This window comes from Paroedura picta, chromosome 10 (assembly GCF_049243985.1).
Source record: "Paroedura picta isolate Pp20150507F chromosome 10, Ppicta_v3.0, whole genome shotgun sequence".
NCBI lineage: Eukaryota > Metazoa > Chordata > Lepidosauria > Squamata > Gekkonidae > Paroedura > Paroedura picta.
This window is the reverse complement of record NC_135378.1, coordinates 35,915,150-35,941,625: the sequence shown is the minus strand read 5'-3', so window position 1 is coordinate 35,941,625 and position 26,476 is coordinate 35,915,150. Positions and strand designations below refer to the sequence as shown.

Here is a 26,476-nt window from a genome sequence, read left to right as displayed (position 1 = left end):
ACTGTAAGTTGGGGACCTCTGTGGGGGTGCAGAGTCATCACTAGTCGGGTTCACTAATCTGTCCAGCTTGGACCAAATTTCTGCCTTTCCTAACTGTGCCTCCGCTCTGGGCTTGTCTCCATGGGGGCCAAGCCCTCTCAACTCTGTATGTCTGGAGACTCTATGGGAACTATCACCATGTAGAAGGAACACCTGCAAGTGGCCTCATCAACAATTAGCAAAACCAGGAGACTGTTTGCAGGATGAGAGCTAGAATCTCTGGCATCACCCTTATTAGGAGAGCTGAGACCTTGGGCTTGTGTGGATGCAAATACGTGCAAAGCTCAAGCCAACACCCACCTTGCTTGATCCCTGCTTGAAATCCTGCCAGACCTCTTGGACAGACTGGCCCCTGACTGGAACCAACCACCCACTTCGGATCTCCTATACCTGCTTGACTGAACCTCTGGCTTTCTCACCTCGCATTGCTGACTAATCTTCGAACTCCCTCTCCTGTTTCAAGCATGCTGAATAGCTGCAGAAAACCAACACCTCTGGCTGAGTCTGACAGCCAGCACAGAAGCTTTCTTATACTGTGTCAAGTTATTAGTCTATACTGTCTACTCTTCAACCAGAATTCCAGTCTCTGAAAGCTGCAACACAGCACCAACCATCTCATTAAATGACTCGGTATAGTAAATAAAGAAACATATCCGTATACTTTTATACTGAATTATAACATGACCTGTACGTATGCATTTATATTTTTCAAATATACCTATGTAAGTCCAGTTAAAAGCATTAATAAAAACATAATAGGTTTTGTCTCAACCAACAGATATTAACAGTACAATTACATTGGAGGGTCCATACAATTTTTGACAATAAAAAACTTGACCTGGTTAGCCCAGGCAGGCCTGATCAAGTCAGTCATATCCTGGAAGCTAAGTGGTGCCAGCCCTGGTTAGCACTTGGAAGGCCAACCTCCAGGGAATACCAGGGTTATGATGTAGAGACTGGCAAACCACCTCCAAATGTCTCTTGCCTGGCAGCCAGGCAATCTTAGGGGATCTCTTGGCTATGTTACACACATGACATACAATAAATATATCAGTAAATTGATGTTTAAAAAGTGTCCTCACACTCAAGAAGGTTGGGAACCAGTGATTTAAGTTAAAAAAAGAGAGGTTCCATTAGAGAAACACAAAGTCAAACCAAGCAGTCAAGTCGAATATTCTGAACAGATCATTACTACATCAGAATGTACCGAAGTAGAAAACATAGATGTAATTTACAAGGCTAAGTTGAAATAAGCGATGCAACCAGATTCAGCCAAGGAAGATAGTGATGCACCTCAAATACACTGGAACAGCCAAAATGCTCTGATTTATTTACATTCTCTATTTAAAAGTACCAACTCCACTTCATATTACATTTTTAAAAACCAAGACAAGTGAAAATTAAAATAAGCTCCTTTGATATGTGACCTGAGGTGGAAAAATACTGCATTTCAGATCTCCATTCGTAACATGACTTATTCTGTTGTTGGGGTCCCTGAAGAATAGTTATCATTTTAATGGGGGGGAAAAAACTAGCATTTACTCTCTGAGGACCAAGAGACAATGGCACTGTTTTCAATATGATTTTGATAGCTTAGCCATGCTCACTAGGTAGGAAAGTAGTTCTGAGTCGCTTCAAAGGAGGCATGGTTCATTATCCTCCAAGTACCTTTCAAACTTGATGCTTGGCTGTGGACATCCTTTGTGACTGCTGAGCTGCTAAAGTCAAGGGCAGGTGTGACATGTGCATTCCTGGGCTGAAAAACTGAAGGTAAGATCTTTTCAGTCCTGTTACTGTGTGTGGATACACAAGAAAAGCTATACTGTACAACTATCCTATACTGTAAAACTATACTGTACAATTATACTGTACCATGATCCTAGGGTTAAAAACAAAATTTTATTTTGCTTTCAAGAAAGGTCTATGTGGAAATTGGGAACAAACTGTGAAACACAGTAAATGAAAAGAGCCTAAATGTCATCACATTCCAAAGAATAATATGTGCATTAATTTTGGAGAATCGACACATTACACTTCAAATGCCTATGATTTGTACTTATTGAAAAGTTGATAACCACGGCAATCATTACTAAGTAGATGGGACTGTAAAATTATTATTCCGTAAACTTAACTGAATTGTTCAAGCATTTATTTTCACTTCCTATTAAGAACATTCTTCATTTAAGGTTGTTACAACAAAGGATCAGTGTTAGGAATTTTGTTGTTTTCATCCTGCCCATCACTTTTCTTCCTTAGTCATCTTTAACATTGTCAAAGTTATTACTTAAGACTCTAAATTCATTTATTCTCATTCAGTATCCCACTCAGCATTTGGCTGCATATAAACCTCCAACAATAATCTTGCTTACTGCAGCGCTTCGCTATTTTTTTCGCAGTTATTTCAATAATTTCACTAAAGCATCAAATGTTCTACAGATGTTCATGGCCTGCAGCCAACGGCAGCCTTCCCATTTAGCAGACACAATCAAAAGGTTTTTTTCTTTCTTTTCACAATGCGGCCATATAGTTGGCTTTCTATTTTTAGACAGATAATGACTTGATAACAACTTGACTTTTCGCTCATGAAATTAATATAACACAAGGAAAAATGGCTAGTAATCAAAGGCTTGTTAAACTTTTATTGTGTCCCAACTGCTTTGCCAAGTATTTTGTGACATGAGTAATCTCATGCAGCTTGCTAGGCTTAAATATATTTTAGAACATGTTCTATGAAAGAATTTGTAATTCAGTGATGTTTATCATAGTTGTCTAACAAATATTGGGTTTTACAGACATTCAGCACAACGCTGATAAGTCCCCAAAACCCTTGCTTTAATTTCTCTTATTTAAGCAAAGTATGACTCATATCACCATTTAATTCATGCCATGTATCTTCATGGAAACTTGGGGGTGGGGAGGAGAAAACAACCTGAAAAAGAAATCTCTCTAAATTAAAGACTAAACTAGAACTTTTAAAATCAATGCCATCCAGACTGTGGAATTCCCTTGCTCATGAAGTTTGTCAGGCTCCTTTGTTCTTTAACTTCTGTAGATTTGCTAAGATTTTCTTACAATGTAATGCATTTAGCATTTCTTCTCCTTCACTTGATAATGTTTCAGTTTGTAGAATAGATTTTCACTCTTGATTTTTCATATGCTATTATAATCATCAGTTTTATTTTACTATTACAGTATTTGTTTTTTAGGTTGCTGCTCTCTTATACTATTGTTTTTAGTTATGTTTATTTTTTCAAGTGTTCTCCTATGTGTTTTTTGAATAGGGAAACCACCTTGACTCTTATTTATAATGGAAAAGTGGGATATAAAGTCTCTAAAACAACAGCAACAACTAAAGGCACATTTTGGTCATGTGTAAGAAGCTCTGTTGTTTCTACAAATGAATGCAGTTTAATTACTGCAGAACGGGAAAGTGAAATTTAGCAATGTACCACATCAATCCCTTCAAGATGGAAATGGAAAAAGCCCAATAAAATAGCATTCTGCTTTCTTGCGGATACTACTACCGCAATGTTTGTCTCCTCCATTAAGAGACAGGAGACAACAGAAAACATAGACAGCAGCTGAAAAATGACATGTGGATTTTGAAAGGGAGAGGTCCCTTGCGGCTGCCCCTAGCCCTGGAAAGGCCTTGAGATGCCTTCCTGGGCCCTGGCCCAGCTGCAAGGGCCCTCCCTGCTGGCTTCACCGCAGAAGACCTGCTCCCAGTCCCGGGAAGGCCTCGAAAAGGCTTCCTGGGCCCAGGGGCAGCTGCAAGGGCCCACCCCGCCAGGTGCACTAGCGGAGAGCCGCCCCTGTACCCGAGAAGTCTGCTGAGGGGCCTTCCTGGAGCATCGCCTACCTTTCTGCTGCTGAGGACAGCCACAATCAGGTAAGCTGCAGGGGGGGGGGGGTTCTCCTTCCCTTCCCCTTCTCCCCTTTCAAAGCCCATTTATTTTAAATGGGCTTTGAGGCTAGTAAATACATAAATTTGAAATTAGATGATAAAGGCAGTGAAAGGAGACACTGTCCCTAGCAATTTTATGGAGCTGAAGTACAGAGCACTTTCACAGCCCTATTAAGCAAACACCATCGCTGAGAAAAAGGTGTTGAGGCAGTTTTATTGGATCATGAGCTATTTTCACTGAAAGAGAAGAAGAGCTGGATTTTTGTACCCTGCTTCTTACAACCCAAGGGAGTCTCAAAATGGCTTACAATTGCCCCCCTTATGCTCCCCACAACAGATAGCTTTGTGAGGTAGGTGGCACTGAAAGAGCTCTGAGGGAACTGTAACTGGCCAAAGGTCACCCAAGCTGGCTGCCACTCTTAGCCACTGCACTAAGCCACATAGATTACTACTTAACTGACTTAAATGGTTAAATCATCTACATTGTTCCCTCATTTCAGGATGCACATTCACTCAGGCGCTCAAGGAAAAACTGCACCATTTCTCTATGCATGACTGGTATAGCTTGGCTATTGCAATACTGTTCATGGTTTTCAAGTATTTCCACAAACTATTATATACTGAACTTGTTAAAATGATAAATGGGTGAAAGAATTTCTGCCAGCAGAGCACAAACTTTTCAGCTCCCCCTTCCTGCAAGATATTGTTCCTCGGGGTTCCCTGTCCCCTAGGAACACGATTTCGAAGCAGGGGCCTTTTTTAGTTGCAGAATGAGACTCAACTCCTGTCCACAGAAATATATTAAGCTTCTCTACCAGACACCAGCTCCTCTTCTAATCGTAGAATAGCTGTTGCTTGGAGAGGCCATATCCATCACTTGAAGCCCACAATTTTAACTCCCATATTTTAACACACTGGTGCAAGCAAAGCCTGTTTAGAAATGTAGTATAATTAATTAAATGGGCTATGTGAATCTGAGGGTTCTTCTGCTTGTGCAAGATAAAGGATGAGGTTTCTCCTTGATGAACTCTGCCTATGACAGATTAAATGTCATTCCTAAGGTCTCCTGCCCCCCAAGAACAACTTTCTGGGGAAATATGGAGCTTCTGTAAGAGAACAGAGGCAGCAAAGATTCATTTCAAAAGTTTGTTGACAAAAGCTTTGCCAATCTAAGACATTGTGTAGAGTGGCTTATCAAATGGACTACCATTATTGGCATATAACAGAACATGTCTACATAATAAACAACTCTAAGTTACAACCATTAGACTGATTAATTCATATGGAGGATGTTCCAAGTTCCATCCATGTGGAAGATACAATGCGTGGACCTGGGTCATCAAGCTTTACTTTAATGTGAGCTACTTCTAAATAATCAATAATAGCCTTTTTTCTGTCATAGAAACAGAAGGGCCTCAGAAATCATGTTACCAGTTAAGTAGCACAAGAGAAAGACTCTATGAAATAAAAACATTGAACATGTGGGGGGAAAGCCTAAAAAGAATAGATCTTTTAATGAATATTCTCAGAGATGCATGTAGATGTTCTGTAGCTGGTGAACTAGCTCATAAGCTACCTGCTGTAGGCCCTAACTGTAGGAAAAGGTTAGATGTATTTTATCACTTGGGAATCATATGATTTGGAATTATACACTGAACTGATCTGTGGTAATAACAATACAATATGCTTACTCAAAGCTTCATCCTATAATAGTTTTGAAAACATTATGCACTCATAGTAGATAACAAATTCAACCTAAAAACATGTAGTTTGAATGCAGCAAATATAGAAGAGGAGGAGTTGGGTTTTATGTGCCACTTTTCTCTACCAGCCTCGCAGGATAGGTAAGGCTGAGAGAGCTCTGATATTACTGCTTGGTCAGTGCTGTGATAAGCCCAAGGTCACCCAGCTGGCTGCAGGTGGAGGAGCAGGGAATTAAACCCGGCTCACAAGATTAGAAGCTGCCACTCTTAATCACTACACCAAGCAGGCTCTTGGTGTAGCTACAACTATCACACTGGAATGGTCACCAGAGAATCTGGCCTGGATAAACTATTGGGCCAAATCAGTGTAATGATAGAACATTAATTTTAGGTAATATCACATTACTGGGCTACTCATTCACATGCAGAAGGCATCTTCTGCTGACAGAAGGACTGTTTTATAAACCACGTTAGAGTGTTGTGCAATAATAGTGAAACCAAATCAAGATGTTTTCAGCTTTATCTTGCTTGTGCAACATCTGGTACAAACAGAAGCCTGGGAACTGATACAGCACCTAATTATTATGCCAAACTGTTGTGCAAGCCTTGCCAAGTGTTTGTGGAAGGGCTATTTTCTTTCAGCTTACAATTCCTTGGATACAATCCATTATTTTTAAGAACAAAAAATACTGCATCCATTGAAATGATATAGTTTCACTATTACAATGTAATGAACCCTGGCCATAAAGCTGATTTCAAGCTTTTGATCCTCTCCACCTTTGGCCGAGTTTTTTGGGGGCGTCTTAAATTATTAATCCTTTTCTTGCTAGCTGAATAGTCATTTGCAAGGCTTGGTCTCTGCTTCGTATTTACTCTTCTAATTCTGGAACCTGATATGACTTTAAAGATGTTGATTCAGGGGGAAGTCATCTACTTACATGTAACCTCCCTCCTTTAGCTAACCAACATTACACTATTGTACTCTGTTTGTACAGGAAACCACTTCCCTTTCACATAAAGATCCTCTAATTTATACACAATGTAATTCTGCCCAAGGGAAAAATGGGGGACAGCTAGAAATTCTCTTTTCAATAAACATGTCATTAGAAATTCCATTACCTGAGTGCCAATAGTTCTGGTTCCATCTGTTGCTTCGACTGTCAAGTTGTAATTTGATTTCTGTTCTGCATCAAGAGGTCTAGCAACAATGATGGTTCCAGTGCCCTTGTCCACATCAAAGCGGCTGTCATAGTTGCCACCTGGTCCAAGAAATCGCACGAGACAGAAGTTAATAAAATGCTGTTTTGCTGCATAATTCCATGAGGATACCTATTGCTATGATTCTTAATGCAAGTTTAAAACTAAATCAGCTTGGATGTATCTGAAGCTTTGTGCTGGATTAGTCATCTACAGCAGACGGAGACAGTTCACACCTTGTATCAAAACTAAGTGCTATTTATTTGACACAAAGCTGTGTTCCAAAAGGATTTATTTTTCATCCTTTGCTCTCCCTTCAAAGGTAGAATGTGTGACTGCCTTATGGACAAAGTCCACAAACATGGACCCAGTTTACCCCCAAGTCATTTTGGAAGCTGATCTACCTCTATGCCATTTGGGGACTCTTCTTTCTAAAGATACATAGTTCTTCTCAAGCTTTTTCTAAAATACAGGTTTAAACCAAAGACATCCATTTGAAACTAAGCAACAGTATTTTCCAGCTTGGTGTAGTGGTTAGGAATGCGGACTTCTAATCTGGCGATCCTGGTTTGATTCCCCGCTCCTTCTCCACATGCAGCCAGCTGGGTGACCTTGGGCTCACCACAGCACTGATAAAACCGTTTTGACGGAGCAATAATAACAGGGCTCCCCCAGCCGCACCTACCTCACAGGGTGTCTGTTGTGGGGAGAGGAAAGGGAAGGCAATTGTAAGCCGCTTTGAGACTCCTTCTGGTAGAGAAAAGTAGCATATAAGAACCAATTCTTCTTCTTCTTCTGTATTTATAGCAAATTGTTTTCTGCTTAAAAGGACTTGTGTAGCCATGGGACACATGTTACAATAATAATGTGGGCGCAGGCTGCTGAGCACTGCTGCTAATGAAATGTCATTGAATATATGTGGCTTATTCAACAGCAGTACTCCATGGATTGTAAGCATGAGGCTGGACCTTGAGGGGAAAGTTTCAGGGGGGAAGAACTACACTGAGGGCACAAAAGAGCTCAATGTGATAAAAGGGTAACTATGTTCTACCTTTTTACAAAATGTTTACGTCTCTATTGAAATGTAGCTCTGAAATATAGTTCAATAACACTCAATAACCTAAACATTTAATGGATTATCATCATAATATTTGTAACAGTCTGAGCAGATTGCCTCAAACAGTACAATAATTATTAAAACCAAATGTTGTCAACTGTGATAAATATTACCCATTAATTTCTATTCGTTTTGATTTTTAGACATATTAAATTAGGACAAATTAGATTCCACTGTCATCAAGCCAATCTTTGTGATGGCAAAATCGTTTGTCCTAATTATGAATATGTTTCTTCTTTTGCCCATGTTTAAATTACAAATTAATTTATTAAAATAATTAATAAGGACTTCATAATTTAAAACTGAAATTGTAGCTCATCTTGAGTGATGTGTCCATCCCAATAAAAGTGTATATGGAGCTCAGGTAGGGCTGCCAACTTCCAGGTAGAGCCTGGAGATCTCCCAGGATTTGCACCTTCTCCAGACAAATGAGATCTGGTCTCATGGAGAAAATGGCTGCTTTGGAGGGAGGACTCTGTGACATTAGATCTCACTGAGGCCCCTCCCCTCCAATATCCCCCCCCCTTCCTTGGGGTCTTTCACCAAATTTCCATTTTTTACTCTGGTGCTGGCTACCTCACCCCCAGTCCTTATTATAAATAAATAATAGAAATAAGTGTCACTTATATAAAAGGCATCTGTGTTTAAGTAAATGTATTCTAGGATTGCAATTTCATTCTAAAAATCAGAAAATGGAAATGTTTTGAGAGTGTTTCTGCCTTTCAACAATCAGAGGATTCTGCTCAAAGTTGCCTCAATATAGGTTATTCAACACTGCTGAATTTCTTGCAAAAGTTGGGCAAATCATGACTGCCCATCTTTCCCAATGGCTCAGGGTAATTTACAAAATATAATTAAAACACCATAAGACAATGAAATGACAAATTTTCACCTCCTAGGTAAAGGTATCCCCTGTACAAGCACCGAGTCATGTCTGACCCTCGGGGTGATGCCCTCTAGCGTTTTCATGGCAGACTCAATATGGGGTGGTTTGCCAGTGCCTTCCCCAGTCATTACCGTTTACCCCCCAGCAAGCTGGGTACTCATTTTACCGACCTCGGAAGGATGGAAGGCTGAGTCAACCTTGAGCCGATCGAACTCACAACCTCATGGACAGACAGCTTCAGACAGCATGTCGCTGCCTTACCACTCTGCGCCACAAGAGGCTCTTATTTCACCTCCTACACATACACATATAATGTCCTAATTAAATCTAATAAATGAGACAAAATACCCAAAACCTACACTCTATCAAAACCTCTGGTGAATAAAGCAGCCAAGTTTCCAAGGCTGGTGGTACCCTGACCCCCTCTGATAACCTGTTCCATAAAGTGGGAACACAAGTGTATGGAACAGACATCATGGAACGGACATCAACTAGCTCAGAAGTAGGTTTCCTGTGACCCTGATCTATGGCTTACTAATCCTACTAACTTTGGTATCTGATTCATTAAGCATGAAGATCATAGGGTCCTTAATGCCCCCATATGACTTGGCCAAATCAACACGCCTGACACTGGACAAAGCAACCATCTAACAGTGCCCTATTATTCTTACAAAGTTACACCTCAACATTATCTCTTAAGGTTAGTCTACAGAAGCAGTAAGTAACCCATCAGTCTAGGTCAGCCCTTTTCAACCTTTTGACCATGGAGGAGCCCTTGAAATAATTATTTAGGTTTAGAGAAGCCCTGGAAGTGATGTCATCTGGCCACGCCTCCTTGCCATGCCCCTGGAAGTGACATCACCACCTGCATTAATAGGCAGGCTCAAGGGTGATTGAGTAGGGGAAGAGATAGAAGATGATTTATGGCAGGAGTAGGCATGCAGGCATATAAACCATGAAATAACTCACACTTGGGAGGGGGAGCAATGGAAATGGTTGGTTCCCTAACTTTTGGCTGAGTCCATTAAGGTAGGAGGAGAAAGCTGTGGACACCCTCCAGAGCTTCCGCAAACCTTTGGTTGGGAATCCCTAGTCTAGGTGTACTGAAAGTACAGAATGAACAATTTGGGACTAAACCCAAACAATCATTTTGTATTGATTCTTTGACTGAAATGTGGCATGAAGCAACAGTTAACAACAAACTCATGGAGAAGGAAGGAAGGAAGGAAGGAAGGAAGGAAGGAAGGAAGGAAGGAAGGAAGGAAGGAAGGAAGGAAGGAAGGAAGGAAGGAAGGAAAGAAGGAAGGAAGGAAGGAAGGAAGGAAGGAAGGAAGGAAGGAAGGAAGGAAACCCTGCCAGAAAACACACATGTACTTTTCCAGTGTTATTAGATTATTCTTAAGTGGTTATGCTTTCACTTTAGATCTCATAATCTGGCAATAAATTATGTGATCTCAGCAGATACCTTCTGCTGTACAGTTCAGGTCACAAGCCATCTGAAAGATGTAAAAAACTTCACTAGCAAGCTTGTCTCCTGGCACAGCCCAAAAGAAAGAAAGCATGGAAAGCAAACACAGAAGAAAGAAAAAGATGTCAATCAAGTTAGTTCATGCCATTAGTTAACAGTAAAAATGTGCAATAAAGGTATTTAAAGCAGAGGCTGAAATATCCTGACTAACAAGATGTGAACTCATCTAACTGGCTACAGTTTATGTCTCAGAATCTTCCCTTGTGCTTCTTTTTGTCTTGAACCAATATCTAGATGTAAAAGAAATTTACAACATTATTTGGGCTGTGGTCCTAAACAATCTGGTTCTAAAGCATAGTGGGCATATCTACTGGTCTTACGCAATCCATGGGCTTTCTCCAAAGGATTTGGCTTTCTAAGAGGTTGGACTCATTAGAATCACTGCATAGCTACTTAGTACCTTTCTGTCCTTTCTTCAAAGGATTTCAGAATGGCATACAGTACATGGGTACATCCTTCCCCATTTCATCCTTGTTTCCCCCCCACACACACACACACAGCCATGAGATTGTTGTTGTTATGTGCGAAGTCGTGTCCAACCCATCGCGACCCCATGGACAATGATCCTCCAGGCCTTCCTGTCCTCTACCATTCCCCGGAGTCCATTTAAGTTTGCACCTACTGCTTCAGTGACTCCATCCAGCCACCTCATTCTCTGTCGTCCCCTTCTTCTTTTGCCCTCGATCGCTCCCAGCATTAGGCTCTTCTCCAGGGAGTCCTTCCTTCTCATGAGGTGGCCAAAATATTTGAGTTTCATCTTCAGGATCTGGCCTTCTAAAGAGCAGTCAGGGCTAATCTCCTCTAGGACTGACCGGTTTGTTCGCCTTGCAGTCCAAGGGACTCGCAAGAGTCTTCTCCAGCACCAGAGTTCAAAAGCCTCAATTCTTTGACGCTCGGCCTTCCTTATGGTCCAACTTTCGCAGCCATACATTGCAACTGGGAAGACCATAGCCTTGACTAAACGCACTTTTGTTGGCAGGGTGATGTCTCTGCTTTTTAGGATGCTCTCTAGATTTGCCATAGCTTTCCTCCCCAGGAGCAAGCGTCTTTTAATTTCTTTGCTGCAGTCCCCATCTGCAGTGATCTTGGAGCCCAGGAAAATAAAATCTGTCACTATCTCCATTTCTTCCCCTTCTATTTGCCAGGAATTGAGAGGGCCGGATGCCATGATCTTTGTTTTCTTGATGTTGAGTTTCAAGCCAACTTTTGCATTCTCCTCCTTCACCCGCATCAACAGGCTCTTTAGTTCCTCTTCACTTTCTGCCATTAGAGTGGTATCATATGCATATCTGAGGTTGTTGATATTTCTCCCTGCAATCTTGATCCCAATTTGTGACTCCTCTAATCCCGCATTTCTCATGATGTGCTCTGCATACAAGTTAAATAGGCAAGGCGACAGTATACAGCCTTGCCGAACTCCTTTCTCAATTTTGAACCAGTCAGTGATTCCATGTTCAGTTCTCACTGTTGCTTCTTGACCTGCATATAAATTTCTCAAGAGACAAATAAGATGCTCTGGTATTCCCATCTCTTTAAGAACTTGCCACAATTTGTTGTGCTCCACACAATCAAAGGCTTTAGCATAGTCAATGAAGCAGAAGTAGACGTTCTTCTGGTACTCCCTAGCTTTCTCCATGATCCAGCGTATGTTGGCAATTTGATCTCTAGTTCCTCTGCCTCTTCGAAATCCTGCCTGTACTTCTGGAAGTTCTCGGTCCACATATTGCTGGAGCCTAGCTTGTAGGATTTTGAGCATAACTTTGCTAGCATGAGAAATGAGTGCAATGGTGCGGTAGTTTGAACATTCTTTGGCATTGCCCTTCTTTGGGATTGGAATGTAAACTGACCTTTTCCAATCCTGTGGCCATTGTTGAGTTTTCCAAATTTGCTGGCATATTGAGTGTAGCACTTTTACTGCATCGTCCTTTAAGATTTTGAATAGTTCAACTGGAATGCTGTCACTACCACTAGCTTTATTGTTGCTAGCCATGAGATAGGCAATAATAATTTTTATAGCCCACCCATCCTTTCCTTAATGGCTCGGGCCAGTTTTATTTCTTTGGGTCTGGGGATCCTAAGTAGGCTTTGACTATTAGATCTTAATGCTCTTTGGGGAACATATGGGAAGAGGCTGTCCAGGAGATATGGAAGTCCCAAACCTTGGTCAGAACCTTGACCCTAATTTGGTCTCCAATCTGGAACCAGTGCAATTGGGAGAGCATAGGTGTACCATGAGCTCTCCACTGGGTCATCATGTACTGAGAGTGTGTGATTGGTGTGAGTTCACCCAGCAAGCTTTGTGGCTGAACAGGGCTCTGAAACGGTGCTTCCTTAGTCCTAATCTGTCACCCTAACCCATGATGCCTCACTGGGTCTATGGCCCTAAATGCTGTTCCTGGCACATCCACAACCTGACCAAGCGAGGTGGCTTAGGACCTTATGGATCATCTACCACACTACACAAATTTGCCTGGGTAAGGGGTCTACCCAATTAGTGCTCCCTACATTGTTATCAAAACTATGCCACATATTAAATTACAACAATCACAAAAGAATTCATCATCACGGCCTTTAATGACATACACAGAGTTTTCAAAGTTAAGCCCCTTCTAGTAGTTGATTTCGTTTGATTTAGAAAGAAAGTCTTGCTTGGATTTGTACCTCTAGTTGTTCACCCATCATTTGGGAGCAGGACTAGAAAGCTCAAAACGATCCCGAAAAATCGCCAACAAATTTACAATGAGCAAATCTTAAAACATTCTTACCGGTAATATCAAACCAAAGTGGAGTGCCAAGTGGCTCAACAGCTATTACACCGATCATGTGAGCTACTGGATCACTTTCCATAACGGTAAAAGAAAAAAATGATTCCTCAAAAGTAATTGGTTCAGGAGCTGGACTGGGTTTTGGGATCCATTCTATATGAAGCCGAGTTGTTGATGATTTTTGCGGACGCCCATTATCCACAGCTTTGATCTATGACATATCAAAAGAAGTTTAGTTATTTGAACTACACTAAGTGAAAACAGAGAAGAAACACAGACACTCACAGGCACATGCACTGAAATTAACACTGAGACCATGCATACACCATCACATCAGAGGGCTGGATTACAGCTAACAGAGGCCAAAACCATGGAATAATTCTATAAGCCCAAGAAAGCTTTAAAGCTTTAAAGTGCAGTTCTAACAAAAGAACACTCTTCTATGTCCACTGGTTTCAATGGACTTAAAAGGGCCCAACTTTATTTAGGATTGCATGGGTAGACTTCAGTTGTGTTCAGTGCTGCATGGTGAACTACTTTTTGGAATATTCAAGCAAAGCAAGCAAAAGTGTCACTGATACGCAGCTAAGCAGTTCTGTGGATTCTGGCCCAAAATTGATTTACTTTTAATGCCTGATGAACAGCTGCTGCAAAGACCATACAATTAACTTGTGGGAAAACTGAAACTTGACACTTTCAACATTTGTTTTTTTACCAAAAGTGTATTCACTCTTTTTGAAAGTTTAATTCTTTATCAACTTGATTCTTCTTGTTTTTGAAATTTCCAAGCCTCTTAAAGCACCCGTTCAGAATATGAAATGACAAGAGAACAGACTCTGATGATGGCTTGTAAAAACAAATGCAAAAATTCAACATGGACTTACTGTAAGAATGTCATATTCTCCGGCACCAGAGTACTTCTTAGATGAGACAATTCCAGTTTTCGGTTCGATAAAAAATTTGCCATGCTCATCACCTTCTTCAATGCTGTAGGATATTTCTGCATTGGGGCCTTCATCTTTATCTGCTGCCAAAACACGATAGACAGGATCCCTTCTGGCAGTCCTCTCCCTCTCCGGTCTCTCACGTTCAGGCAATCTGATTTGGTAGAACTTTTGCAAGAACTGAGGTTTATTATCATTCTCATCTAAGATCTTGACTATGACACGAGCAAGGGTTGACTTTGCTGGGATACCATTATCTGTAACTGTCACCTATGGAGGACAACAAGCAATTTCACAAAAATAAACAAGTTTACTCTTGGACACAGCCATTGCATTTCTAAGAACGACTGTAAACATTTTCATTCAATGTTGCAGCATTTTTACACCATATATGTAAATTTTCTACCACTGATTTTTGTACAGCACACTGGTGTTAATGGACACAGATTAAAGTTGTTTAAAGATTATGAAACACCCATTAAATGTTGCAAAATGTTGGAAGAATTTACAATGTTGAAAGGTATTTGTTACTATAGTACTAGCACTTAACTCTTCTCTTTCTACAACACTGTTTACATAATGCATTTTTGTTGCTTCAAAAAAATAATCAAGGATATCTTTCCTAAATTGAGAGGATCATAACTTAAAAGAAAGCAACATCTTTAAAATTGCCATATTAAAAAGAATTCAAACATTTCCATCTGGAAATGTGCAAATATGCCAGAAAAATGGGATCCCGCAGAATATTGCCATTGATAAAAGGCACTTTGGTCAGCAGAGCAGACTCTTCAGCCCCAAAAAATGCCCCTCGCCATGTGCTGCTCCACCCAGGGGACACCCAGGACCAATAGGAGTGAAACCACAGATTTCTGTGTGTGAGTGGCAAAAATAAGTCCCCCTCCATTCCCAGAAATCATCCAGCCACCAAACTAAAATTGTCTTCCTTATTTCCTGATCAAAGGTGTTATTTCGTGTAAACCCACACTGCAAAGTGCTTTTATTAACTGACATTGCAAGTCATGTTTGAGTATTTCTCCTCTGTAAGTCCAAAAGTTCTTGCCCATATTTATGGAGTGAACTTAGCTGCTTTTTCTGTCTCATACATATTGCAACTAGTGTTATCTGCAGAGACAGACTCTGATCTTGCTCAACAGACATGTACTGACAATGCATCATTCCAAAGCCAGTGGAGTACTGACATGGCAGTTTAAATTAGCAGATCCTGCTCTAGGATATCAGAATCCAAATGTCCAAAGTCTCCACAGTGATTTAGCACTTTTGCTGTGTGGCTGAAAGAAGTGCAAGCACTTATGTTGACACAAGACAGGCCAGGCAATGGAAGCCAGAGAGGCAGAACCAAAAATTGAAGGCCCAGGAGTGCGCTGCAAAAATGAGGCATTCCTAGGATGAAAAGTGCCAGCATGGAAGTCAGATGACATCTGCAGCACATCACACAGAACAGGCCTCTGCAAATGAAACACTGAAGCCAAACACACACATACCCCCACATGATTATCCTCCAAGTATGCCAAAACTGAAACATTCTTTCAACATCAGCAAACTATCTAATTAAAGTAATTATACCCACATCCGGGATCATGCAGCAACTCAGAAAGTTAGGCATACTTAATTAAATTTTGTCAGCCTTAAAAAGCTGTTATTTCATATCTTGCTTTTTACTGCCCAAAGGAATCTTCCAGAGGCTTACAATCACCTAGCCTTCCTCTCCCCTGTGAGGTAGGTGGGGCTGAGAGACCTTTGAGAGAACTGTGACTGACCCAAGGTCACTCAGCTGGCTGCAAACGGAGGAGTGAGGATTCAAACTTGGATATCCAGATTAGAAGCCATCACTCACCAAACTGGCTCCTGCACCCAGCCGGCAGCTCACACAGCCAGCTAAAAGCACAATTAAAAGCTTCAACTACTTGAACTGTTAGTTAACTCACTTGTCAACATATGTCCCTCTTAACATCCCAGGCAGCCTTGCCTGCAGAGCCAATTCAAGCTCCCTTGGTACCTGTGCTCACCTTTCCCCAGAAAAAAGGAAAACAAACAGGGACTGCAGCGAATATGCTCAACCCAGGCACTTCACAGGCCAGTAAGATCTGCAGCTGCATCATTCATGTGACCTGGGTTCATGGCACATCCTTCTTGTTATATGAAACCCTAGGGGAGAACTCAGACGGGTGCATGTGTAGGATTGCTCCTGGATCATCTCTGTGACGCTGAGTTGGTGCACAGAGGAGGGACTCTATGGCCAACGAATGCAGGCAAAGGTAGCATATGAGGGTTTCCAGCTCCTCTGTTCTGCTACCTCCTCCAATGAAATGGGCTCTTGCACAGCTTTTTTGCCTGTTTTCCCATTCTATTTGTCCAGTTCTCTGACTTTTTCTTTTTATCTGTAATTCCCTTCTCTTCCACCCTCGTTCTTTGATGGGCCTCCTTTGTCAGTGTGAGATATACACAAAAATAGCTGACAGTCACTACCATTTGCCCTGCTGCAATCATCGGCAATTGACAGAAGATGAAGCATTCAGCTCTTTGGGAGAAATTTTGCCCATCCTACTAGAGATTTTCAAACAAGAGACCAATTGACCCCTCCCATATAAGACAAGCTGCTGAATGTTTTTAGACATGACTGCCTAAATGTGGCACTGGGGATGGGGTGGGAGGCTGGATATAACAGCACTGAAGTTCTTTGGGAAGAACTGTGTTGACAATATTTTCCCAGGGAAAACTGTTCCAGAGATGTTTTCATTAATAACAGGACCCTACGCATGTGCCAAGAATGCCTTGTTAACACCACAAGCTTTGTCTATGTCTTGGAAATTCACATACCAGGCAAACCTCTATGCCAAGGTCAGCAAAACTGTGGCTCTCCAGATGTCCATGGACTACAACTCTCATGCACATCCTGGCAGGGGCTCATGGGAATTGTAGTCCATGGATATCTGGAGAGCCACAGTCTGACCTCTACGCAGTTCATGAATGGAACCCTAAAGTGTGGGCACATACCAATAAACATATCATTCTGGTCTTCTGAAACTAAGGCACACAGTGATGAGGAAGCAAACAGTGTAACGCTAGCCACCCTTACTTGAAAGTAGGATCACGGAATTCAGCAAGTTTTGCCTCTGAGTAAACATTTATATTTCTTTATCTACTTAATTCATTTATAGATGGCCTTTCTCCCCAGTGGACACCTTCAAGTAGCTCACATCACTCTCCTCCATTTTACCCTCACAACAACCCAGCGAGGTAGGATAGAATGAGTATGACTGGCCCAAGGTCACCCATGGCATATGTTGGAATTTGAACCTGGGTCTTCTAGATACCAACCCTCTTAACCACTACACCACACTGGCTCTCTAACAGGCTTAGGATTGTGTGGCTAGCTGCAGAAAGAATGGCCAGTAAGTTTACTTGAAGACATTCTTAAAATATTTGTTTCAATCTGACACTGTCGCAGTTTTCTCCTTTTATATGAATGCACCTGGCTTGGAGGGGAGAGATTCTTCCCCTCTTCTTGCAGTCTTTTGTGATCTGATTAAGTATCTTCTTAATCAGACCACAGTTCATTACTGCACTTCTAGTGTGTTTTGCTCTCTCTCCTGCAAGCCAAGATTCTAACCTAGGACTGAATCTGGAGTCCAGGGTTTGTGTAGAAAAAAACAAACCACAACAAACGTTATGATATTATTTGGACGCAATGGCAAACTAAGGGTTGGTTTCAGCCACATTTTTTTTGTTCAATCTTGGTCAATTCTTCTCTTTTTTATGGCTCCTGTTGTTGTCCATGCAGGTCACATAATCTCAAGTGTACCCTTTTTGAAAGAGCCTCTTGTGGCACAGGGTGGTAAGGCAGCAGACATGCAGTCTGAAAGCTCTGCCCATGAGGCTGGGAGTTCAATCCCAGCAGCTGGCTCAAGGTTGACTCAGCCTTCCATCCTTCCGAGGTCGGTAAAATGAGTACCCAGCTTGCTGGGGGGTAAACGGTAATGACTGGGGAAGGCACTGGCAAACCACCCTGTATTGAGTCTGCCATGAAAACGCTAGAGGGCGTCACCCCAAGGGTCAGACATGACCCTGTGCTTGCACAGGGGATACCTTTACCTTTTACCCTTTTTGAGTGGGTCAGAGAGGCCTCCTTTCACTCCCTTTTCACTGATGGCTGCATCTAACTCTGTGGTTCACCATGAACATGGAAATCCTTCATTAGACTACATACAGAGAGAGGAGAGAAAGGAGCAATGAAGCCCACCCAATTCTCACAACAGGCCACAGATAAGCTAGTATGCAGATGGCATGAATGCAATATGCAGTATTTAAAAACCAAGAAACCATTTCATGGTTCTATGTAAAACCCAGGAGGAGGCTCACAGGACACAGACTCCAGTATGTTTGTATTTGCTGCTATGCAAACAAGAGTGAAATGTGGGATAAATTTTAATAGCAAACAAGGAATAAACTTGCTACTCCATCTGGTCAACACTTTAATGCTCAATTAATTAGCCAGATGCACAGCATTTGGCTCAAGCTGCTCATAACACTGCCACCACTCTGTGAATGTTTGGGATTAAGCCCAAAACTTACAAACAAACCTATCAACATAAAAAAAATGTGTGTGTGGAGGGGGAGAAGGTTTTGAAATGCCCCACAAAAAACAGCTACTCAACAGCTATAGCTAAGCAGTAATGATTCCCCTATTTTATATACCATCATTTCCAATTCACTGTTTTGACAAACACACTGTACTCTAGGCAACGAAGGAGAAAGGGAGAAGGGAAGACAGGAAAAAAAGAATGGTCATGAACAAGAGAGAACTTAAATCAGAAAAGCATCCTGTTCCTCATCATTTTCCAGAGAGCTCACTTTGAACAGGTAATCATGCAGAGTTTTGTGAACTCTTTATCTAATTACAGCACAGAAGGCATTCTTCATTTAAATCTCAATGGTCCAATATGTTTCATTTTCTTGCCCATCTGTATTGTGCTTGTGTATAGGTGTGATGGTCTGTAAAAGCAGCATTCCTCTTTTGAGTAACACTCAGCCAACCTTTAGAAATCATGTTTTCCCAGGAATCAAGGGAAATGGCTGCAGCAGAGCAGCACTTTGTTTCTTGCATATTCCCAGGGCCCAACAGATCTCACTTTTAGCCATGTCACTTCTCAAGCTCCTGCACCTGTGTGGATGCATGGCTGTGCGACGAATTTTCTGAACGCTAAATCTAAAGGAGTCTTACTTGGTCATCTCCCATTCAAGTCCCAATTCTGCTTTGCTTCTGAGCTCTGATCAGACTGGACGACTCTGGACTATCAAGGCTGCTATAAAGTGACAGTCTAGAGGAGCCTTTTTCAACCTGTTGACAATGGAGGAGCCCCCTGGAAATAATTTTTCAGGCTTCAGGGAGCCCGGCCATGCCTCCCTGCCTCACCCCCTAGAAGTGATATCACCACCCACATTAACAGACAAGTTCGAGGAGAACTGAGCGGAGAGAGACAGGAGGCGGTTGATGACAGGAGTAGACATGCAGGCTCTGCCCCCTCCGAGGCACAGAAACCATGAGATAAGTTGCTCACTCTTGCTCAGGAGGGGGAGCAATGCAAGTAGCCAGTTTCCTAGCATGTGGCTGAGTTAATTAGGGCAGGAAGGGAAAGCTGCAGACCCCTGCTGGGGAATCCCTCGTCTAGAGGAAAACAAGTAAAAGGAAAAAGGAACAGCATACAACCTATACTCACTAGAAACTGATACTTATGAAGGTAGGAGTGGCTGTGAAGAAATACTATATGCTTCACATGCACACGGTCCTAAGTCCCATCATTCAAACTTCTAATGAATGAATTTCAAACCAAAGACTGTACCAGTATAGCTGAGATGTCAGACAACTGCTGATAGTCACATAGTGGGCTAGAATGCATATGGAATACATCTAGCAATCATCCGATTTTTATTTCAGCGACATTTTAAATAGAACCCTCGCCGTTTTGGATGTTCCCTGGGTTTTTTCATATCATCATGCCTTTAAATTTCACAGCAGATATCACACACCCTCCTTTTACATCCTTAGAGCTCCAAAACACTCTTATGTCTCCTGCGACTATCAAAGATTTCCCTGTGGTTCCTGGAGCCAGCAGGGTGAACAACAAGGGCAGAAATAAACACATGGAAAACATACACGCTGTGGCAATGAAAGCACCTTCGAGAGATCAGACAATGGGGTTCCTCAGATTACAACATTAATCTGCTGCTATGCGAGGAGCCACAACTACATGACTGAGTGAGATCCTCACTGTCAGGGTTGCTACAAATCTACATTAACTAGCAGGGTGGAATACAGTATTTTATATACAATCAGCACAATGCTGTACTGCTGTACAGTAACTGGAATTAAGGCCGTTTGGGAACCATACAAATGCAGTGGCCTGTCTCTACTACATCAACTGTGAACCTGGCGTGGAAGTATGTGAGCTTTGTGGATGGTTTCAATGCAGCAAGCAAAAAACATATCCCAGAAGTATGGGTAGAATGTCATAGGACCATAGAGTTGGAAGGGGCCATCTAGGACCTCTGGTCAAACCCCTTGCTCAATGCAAGATCAGCCTAAAGCACCCAGGATAAATATCTGTCCAGCCGCTGCTTGAAGACTCTCAATAAGGGGGGGCTCATGACCTCCTTAGGCAGCCAACTCCACTGCTGAACTACTCTGCCTGAGCTGATGTGGGAAACAAAGCTCCAAGGAAATGGATATCTCTAAAAGAGACATACTAGTATACAAAGTCGTTTCTCTAAGCAATTCATACATAAACAAAGTCTAGGAACCTTGTGAGATTTGCAGTATATATGCATAATGGTATGAGAAGCGAGAGTATAAGTAGAGCCCAGCTGGAATCCAGCATATTGTTACATAGAACGATCAGTTACCCTGATGGGCCAGTGGCCAGGGCTTGAAGGCCTTTCCCTAATATAAATATAGATATAAATATAAATATATAAATATTAGATATAAATCTAAATAAATAAATAAATAAATAAATAAATAATGTTGCCTTCTGACAAGTGTCACCAGCATTCTCCCTCTATAAAAAAGCAGGTGTTCCAGGGCCTTGACATGAACAGAGTGGATGATTTAAGCCTTCCTCCAATAGGCCATTTTCCTAAACAGGCCTATGCTTCAACAACTCAGCTGGCTCCCAATTGAATTCTGGATCAGGCTTAAGGTTTTATTTCTTACCTTCAAGGCCATATGTGGTCTGGGCCCAGAGACCATCTCTCTGACCCCAAAAGACCCTTACGCTCCACCAGCACCAACTGGCTGGTGATCCCTGACCCAAAGAAGCACGTTGGGCCAGAGCTTTTTCTGTCCTGGCCCCTACCTGGTGGAATGAGACCCCTGGAGATATCAGGGCTCTGACTGAACTCCCACAATTTTGCAGGGCCTGCAAAAGGGAGCTCCTTCACCAGGCATTTGCTTAAACTCGACTGACCCAATAACACCCACTGGTACCTCCTCAGACACTCCCTCCTTGACCTGAAGCAGCCTGACCTCCCTGGGCTTTTGTCTAAGTTGTCGTTCTATTTGAAGCCACTGTTGTTATGTTATTTATGACTGTGTTATATGTTTAGACTGTTCTATGTATTACCCCTGCAATGTTTTACGTGAACCACCCTGAGCCGTATGCAAGGGCGGTATAAAAATCTAATAAATAAATAAAGGGATAACGCTTGCCTTGTGCTATCCTTTTCAACCTTTAAAAGGTAGTTGAGGACAATTTTATTTAGGACCACATGTGATTAATCTCGTTTTTCTATTTATTGGCTGTCTTTTATGATATTATTATTATTATTATTATTATTATTATTATTATTATTATTATTATTATTATTATTATTATTATTAGATTTATTTCCCGCCACTTCCCGTAGGCTCGTGGCGGGTCACAATAGTCTTATCCCCATTAAAATACCCATTAAAAGACTTTAAAAACAATCCCAACATGGCAGAAGCTCTCATTATTCCTATCCTTTGCTATCAGAGTGACAGGGAGGGTGGGGAGGAGATCTAACTTACTAGGTCCGGAGGGGGGGGGGAATACTGGCACTCATTCGCTGACCCTGGCCTCAACCAAAAACCTGGCGGAAGAGCTCCGTCTTGCAGGCCCTGCAGAAAGCTGGTAAATGCTGCAGGGCCCACAGCTCACCCGGGAGCTCATTCTACCAGGTAGGGGCCAGGACCGAAAAGGCCCTGGCCCTGGTCGGGCCAGGCGCGCTTCTCTAGGGCCGGGAACGATCAGGAGATTCTCCCCCGCTGAGCGTAAAGCCCTGTGGGGGATATAGGGCGGTAGGCATTCCCTCAGGTATGTGGGTCCCAACCCGCGTATAGCCTTAAAGGTCAAAACCAGAATTGTAATTTAATTGTAATCTAGTGGATTTTTATTTTTGTTTATATTGTAAGCAGCTTGTGTTCCTTAAGGCAGAAAGGCAGCTAATAAAATGTTTTAAAGTAAGCAATAAATAAAAAATAAACAGCATCTTTCCTGGGCAATTTCAGGTTGGGGGTTGGGGAGATACTGATGTCATAATTTGAATTAGACCTGTAAGCAACAGATTTTGAGAGAGAAAAATGTGCTGAAAACACTGTTCCAGGGACTCCCAGTTTCTCCTACAGTTAAAACTCTCAAGAAGTGAAGGAAACCATAACCTTTAATAATTTCCTCAGGGGTGAAAGCAGAAAAATTCCTACCTCCTCTCCAAATTTCCAAATTCAGTTGCATCACTTGCTTCCATACAACTTTTACTTTAGACATTTGCCTCCCTTTTCCAGACTGACACAAGGGCTTTCGGTCAAAGAGAGTTATGCACTTACAGGCTACTGGAAGGGCAGGGAGGACTCAGACTTCTTTTACATCTTTGAAGCTAATACAAGGGATGACATAGGATGTTCTTTAAACAAGCCAAGGAAAGCTAGCTATGCCACCCACAGTCAAAACTGGGTTTTGAAGATGGAGAATGTTACAGTATTGGTCGGCAATATTTCCCTGCAAGTCGAAATTTGTAACATTGGTGAGTCTCTTTTCTGCTTGAACATCTCCAGCAGCAAACATCAGGAACCCATATTTTGAGAAAAGCATATTTAGGGAGATATGCATGGGAAAGGCATAGATGCAAACAAGAGCATAATTTACCTCTAATATGTGCTCTGCTTGCTGTTCTCGGTCCAGTCTTCTTGTTGTCGTTGTAATTAGACCTGCAAAGATAAACCAGTAATTCATCAGGTCTTGAGGGAGAAATAATGGGGAAAAGTAGCTCAGTGTGAATGTAATGGACTACAGTCATCATAATCATCATCACCATCATCATAATCATCAACATAAAAGGGAATTTGTGATCTAGGATGGATCACCAGTTAACCAGCATGCCCTGTGGTCCAAAGAATCTCCCCAGCAACCGCTGATGATACCGGACTGCCTTTTCCCTTTTGGTGGAATATTCCCCCACTCAGAGCCAACCGCAGCTCTTGCTCAGAATTCCACATCCCTTCCCTTCAGCCTGCTGTGATGGAAGCCTCTAATAGCAATAGATTGAGGTGAGGAACATATACCTTTGTCTATCTGTGTCAGGCTGAGAGGCAGCCATCAATGACACTCTTCCAAAAGCAATGCAGGGGTGTCTGTGGGTTCCTTCCTTTGGAAAGGATGTACATGAGGTAGATAGCTTTCCCCTTTGGCTTAACAGCTGGAGGACTGGGAGGGTGCAAAAAGCCCCTTCTCCCTTACAGTATTGCTGTGTCTGGCCTCCCTGTGGAGGGAAGACGCAGCCAAGCCATATGTGTTTCTTCTCCCCTCCTCTCCAAGCAATTGAGGCCTACCACACAGGGTGGCTGTGCAAGTGAAACAGGATGCACAACAATGCTGTGTGGAAGGCCTCAAATGCCCAACGACCCTGTGCGGTAGGCCTCAAGTTTTTCATCTCCACAATAACCGTGTACAGTTTCTTCTGCACAACAACTCTGTTCACCCTCCATAGCAGGCATTTTTGCCTGGGGAGCCGATCTTTATAGTCTGGAGGTGAGCAGCAATGTCGGAAATGAAGGGCAGCCTGCAGGCAGAGGTGGGGGCGGAGTGGTGCGCGTGTGTCCCACCTGGGCAATGGCCTCTGGCCAGCCCTTCACAGCAACAGTTCTCTAGAGCCTGTTCCATTTTTTTGCACAATGGGCTTTCTTGCTAATATATACGTATAACTGTGTTACTTTTTAAAAATAACACTTTCAACCCAGCAAGTTATAACAATATGCTCAATTCAGATCTTGGCTGTTGTTGCCAAAACAAATCATATGGACATGTGTACATACATGAGAGGAGACTTTGCAGCTATCAATTTATCCTTTCAGCAAAATAATACTGATCCTGAGAGGCTGTAGGCTAAACTGACAGATTTATTTTCCTTTAATCAGAATAACATGTTGTGCCCAGCAGTGCTAAACAAGAATGAAATTATGATGATGAGTATTGCACGCGTGAATCTTCAAGAAGAAGAAAAGTTGGTTCTTATATGCCACTTTTCTCTACCCGCAGTCTCAAAGCGGCTTACATTCACCTTCCCTTTCCTCTCCCCACAACAGACACCCTGTGAGGTGGGTGAGGCTGAGAGAGCCCTGATATCACTGCTCAGTCAGAGCAGTTTTCTCAGTGCTGTGGTGAGCCCAAGGTCACCCAGCTGGCTGCATGTGGGGGAGTGCAGAATCAAACCTGGCTCACTAGATTAGAAGTCTGCATTACACCAAACTGGCTCTCTCTGTCTTCGAGGAGTTCTCACAAGTGACATATAAGGCAAAATGTGCATTAGCCACAATGTTCCTTTACATTGTAAATGCAGCTGTTCTATATTCAAGTTAAAACCTATTAAAAACAACCAAAGTATCACAAAACTGTACATATTTTTAAAAAACATGCCAAAACTTCAGTTTCTTTAGAAGTATGTATTCATTGGGGTACAAAACAAACCAACAAACAAATAAACCTGAAAGAGTTTCAAAAGTTCTTACAATCATCTACTCTTCCACTCCCCACACCAGACACCCTGTGAGGTAGGTGAGGCTGAGAGAGCTCTGAGAGGAACTGGGACTGACCCAAGGACACCCAGTTGGGTGCATGAGGAGGAGGAGGTGTGGGGAATCAAAGCCAGTTATCCAGATTAGAGTCCACTGCTCTTAACTGCTATGGCAAGCTGACTTTCAGGCTGGAAAATTAATACTCAGTGTGTCCCTGTAATAAATACTAAGAATCAAATCTAAGGAGACAAGATAGTCTTTTCCCATTTTCAAGTTGGTTCCTACAATCAGCCAAGAATGTCTCTCAGCCAGGGAAGGCTCCTTTGCACTTCTCCCCCTCGAAACACAATGCAAGAAGGTGCTTAAATCCCAAGCCTAACAAACCGGTTCAACCACTTTCCCCAAACAATCCGCCAGTGTAGTTGAAATGGTCTTCATTTCATCACAGAGCCTTCAAAAAATTGTTTGTTCTAGCTTCCTGGTAAATGAATATACAAAGAAAGAAATCCACTGCTCTGTACCCTACGAGATTAATTTGTTTTCCCCGAAAGAATTCCAGGTTTGGCTTATGGAAAAATTTCAACTATTTCTGAGTCAACTAACTTACAGGGGCTTGTGGAATGGCCAGTTATTTGAGCAGTTTTCCTTTAGGCATTCCTGATTTCTCCCTGCAACACTTATGCTGCTGAGCTAAACAAAAACCCTGATGCTGGCCTTGGTTGTTCAGGCAACCAGAATGATGGCCCAGAAAGCCTTATCAGCCATACATGGTTTGTTAAAACTGTTTATAATGAGAAGAAGATTTCAGCTTCAATTCTACTTCATCTTTTGTCTTTTCTCACAGGAAGAAAAAAAACCATTCTAATTCTAAGTAATAAAATGGTCGAAACACAAAGGGAGCAATCTTAAACCAGGATGGCGTTCTAGCTAAGAGAAGCGACTCTTATCTGGAAAACCAGCTTTGATTCCCCACTCCTCCAAATGCAGCTATCTGGGTGACCTTGGGCTAATCACAGTTCTCTCAGAGCAGTTGTCATGGAGCTCTCTCAGACTCACCTACCTCACAGGTTGTCTGTTGTGGGGAGAGGAAGGGAAAGGTGCTTGTAAGCTGCTTTGGGTAGTGAAAAGCAGCTCTTCTTTGAGGGGCATTATTTAGGTTGATTAAAGAATGGAACATAACAAGTCTAACTTGGATCAGGGCCCTGACGGAACTTGAACAATTCCTCAGGGCCTGCAAAAGGGAGCTCCTCCACCAGGCATTTGGGTCCACGAGCCTACCTTCCATGAAAACCACTGCCAATTCATCCAACCCACAGGGGCATTATAAGAATAAGAGGAATTGTTTC

At 42.2% G+C, this 26,476-nt stretch overlaps 1 protein-coding gene across 11 annotated transcripts in view; it reads right to left on the bottom strand.

Annotated features, from left to right (window-relative positions):
• FAT1 (FAT atypical cadherin 1) overlaps window positions 1–26,476 on the bottom strand; it is a 141,074-nt gene that overhangs the window by 48,579 nt on the left and 66,019 nt on the right. For 8 of the 11 annotated variants that reach the window (XR_013225177.1, XM_077302149.1, XM_077302151.1 and 5 more), the window contains exons 4-8: window positions 23,266–23,327; window positions 14,024–14,353; window positions 13,140–13,350; window positions 10,312–10,380; window positions 6,766–6,905 (exon numbers count right to left, since the gene is read on the bottom strand). Coding sequence is in view for 10 of the 11 variants with exons in the window: in XM_077302149.1 (XP_077158264.1) it covers window positions 6,766–6,905; window positions 10,312–10,380; window positions 13,140–13,350; window positions 14,024–14,353; window positions 23,266–23,327 (812 nt within the window). In the remaining variant the exon portion in view is untranslated. The remainder of the gene's footprint in view (window positions 1–6,765; window positions 6,906–10,311; window positions 10,381–13,139; window positions 13,351–14,023; window positions 14,354–23,265; window positions 23,328–26,476) is intronic. The other 3 variants (XM_077302145.1, XM_077302153.1, XM_077302147.1) reach the window with 1 other exon arrangement.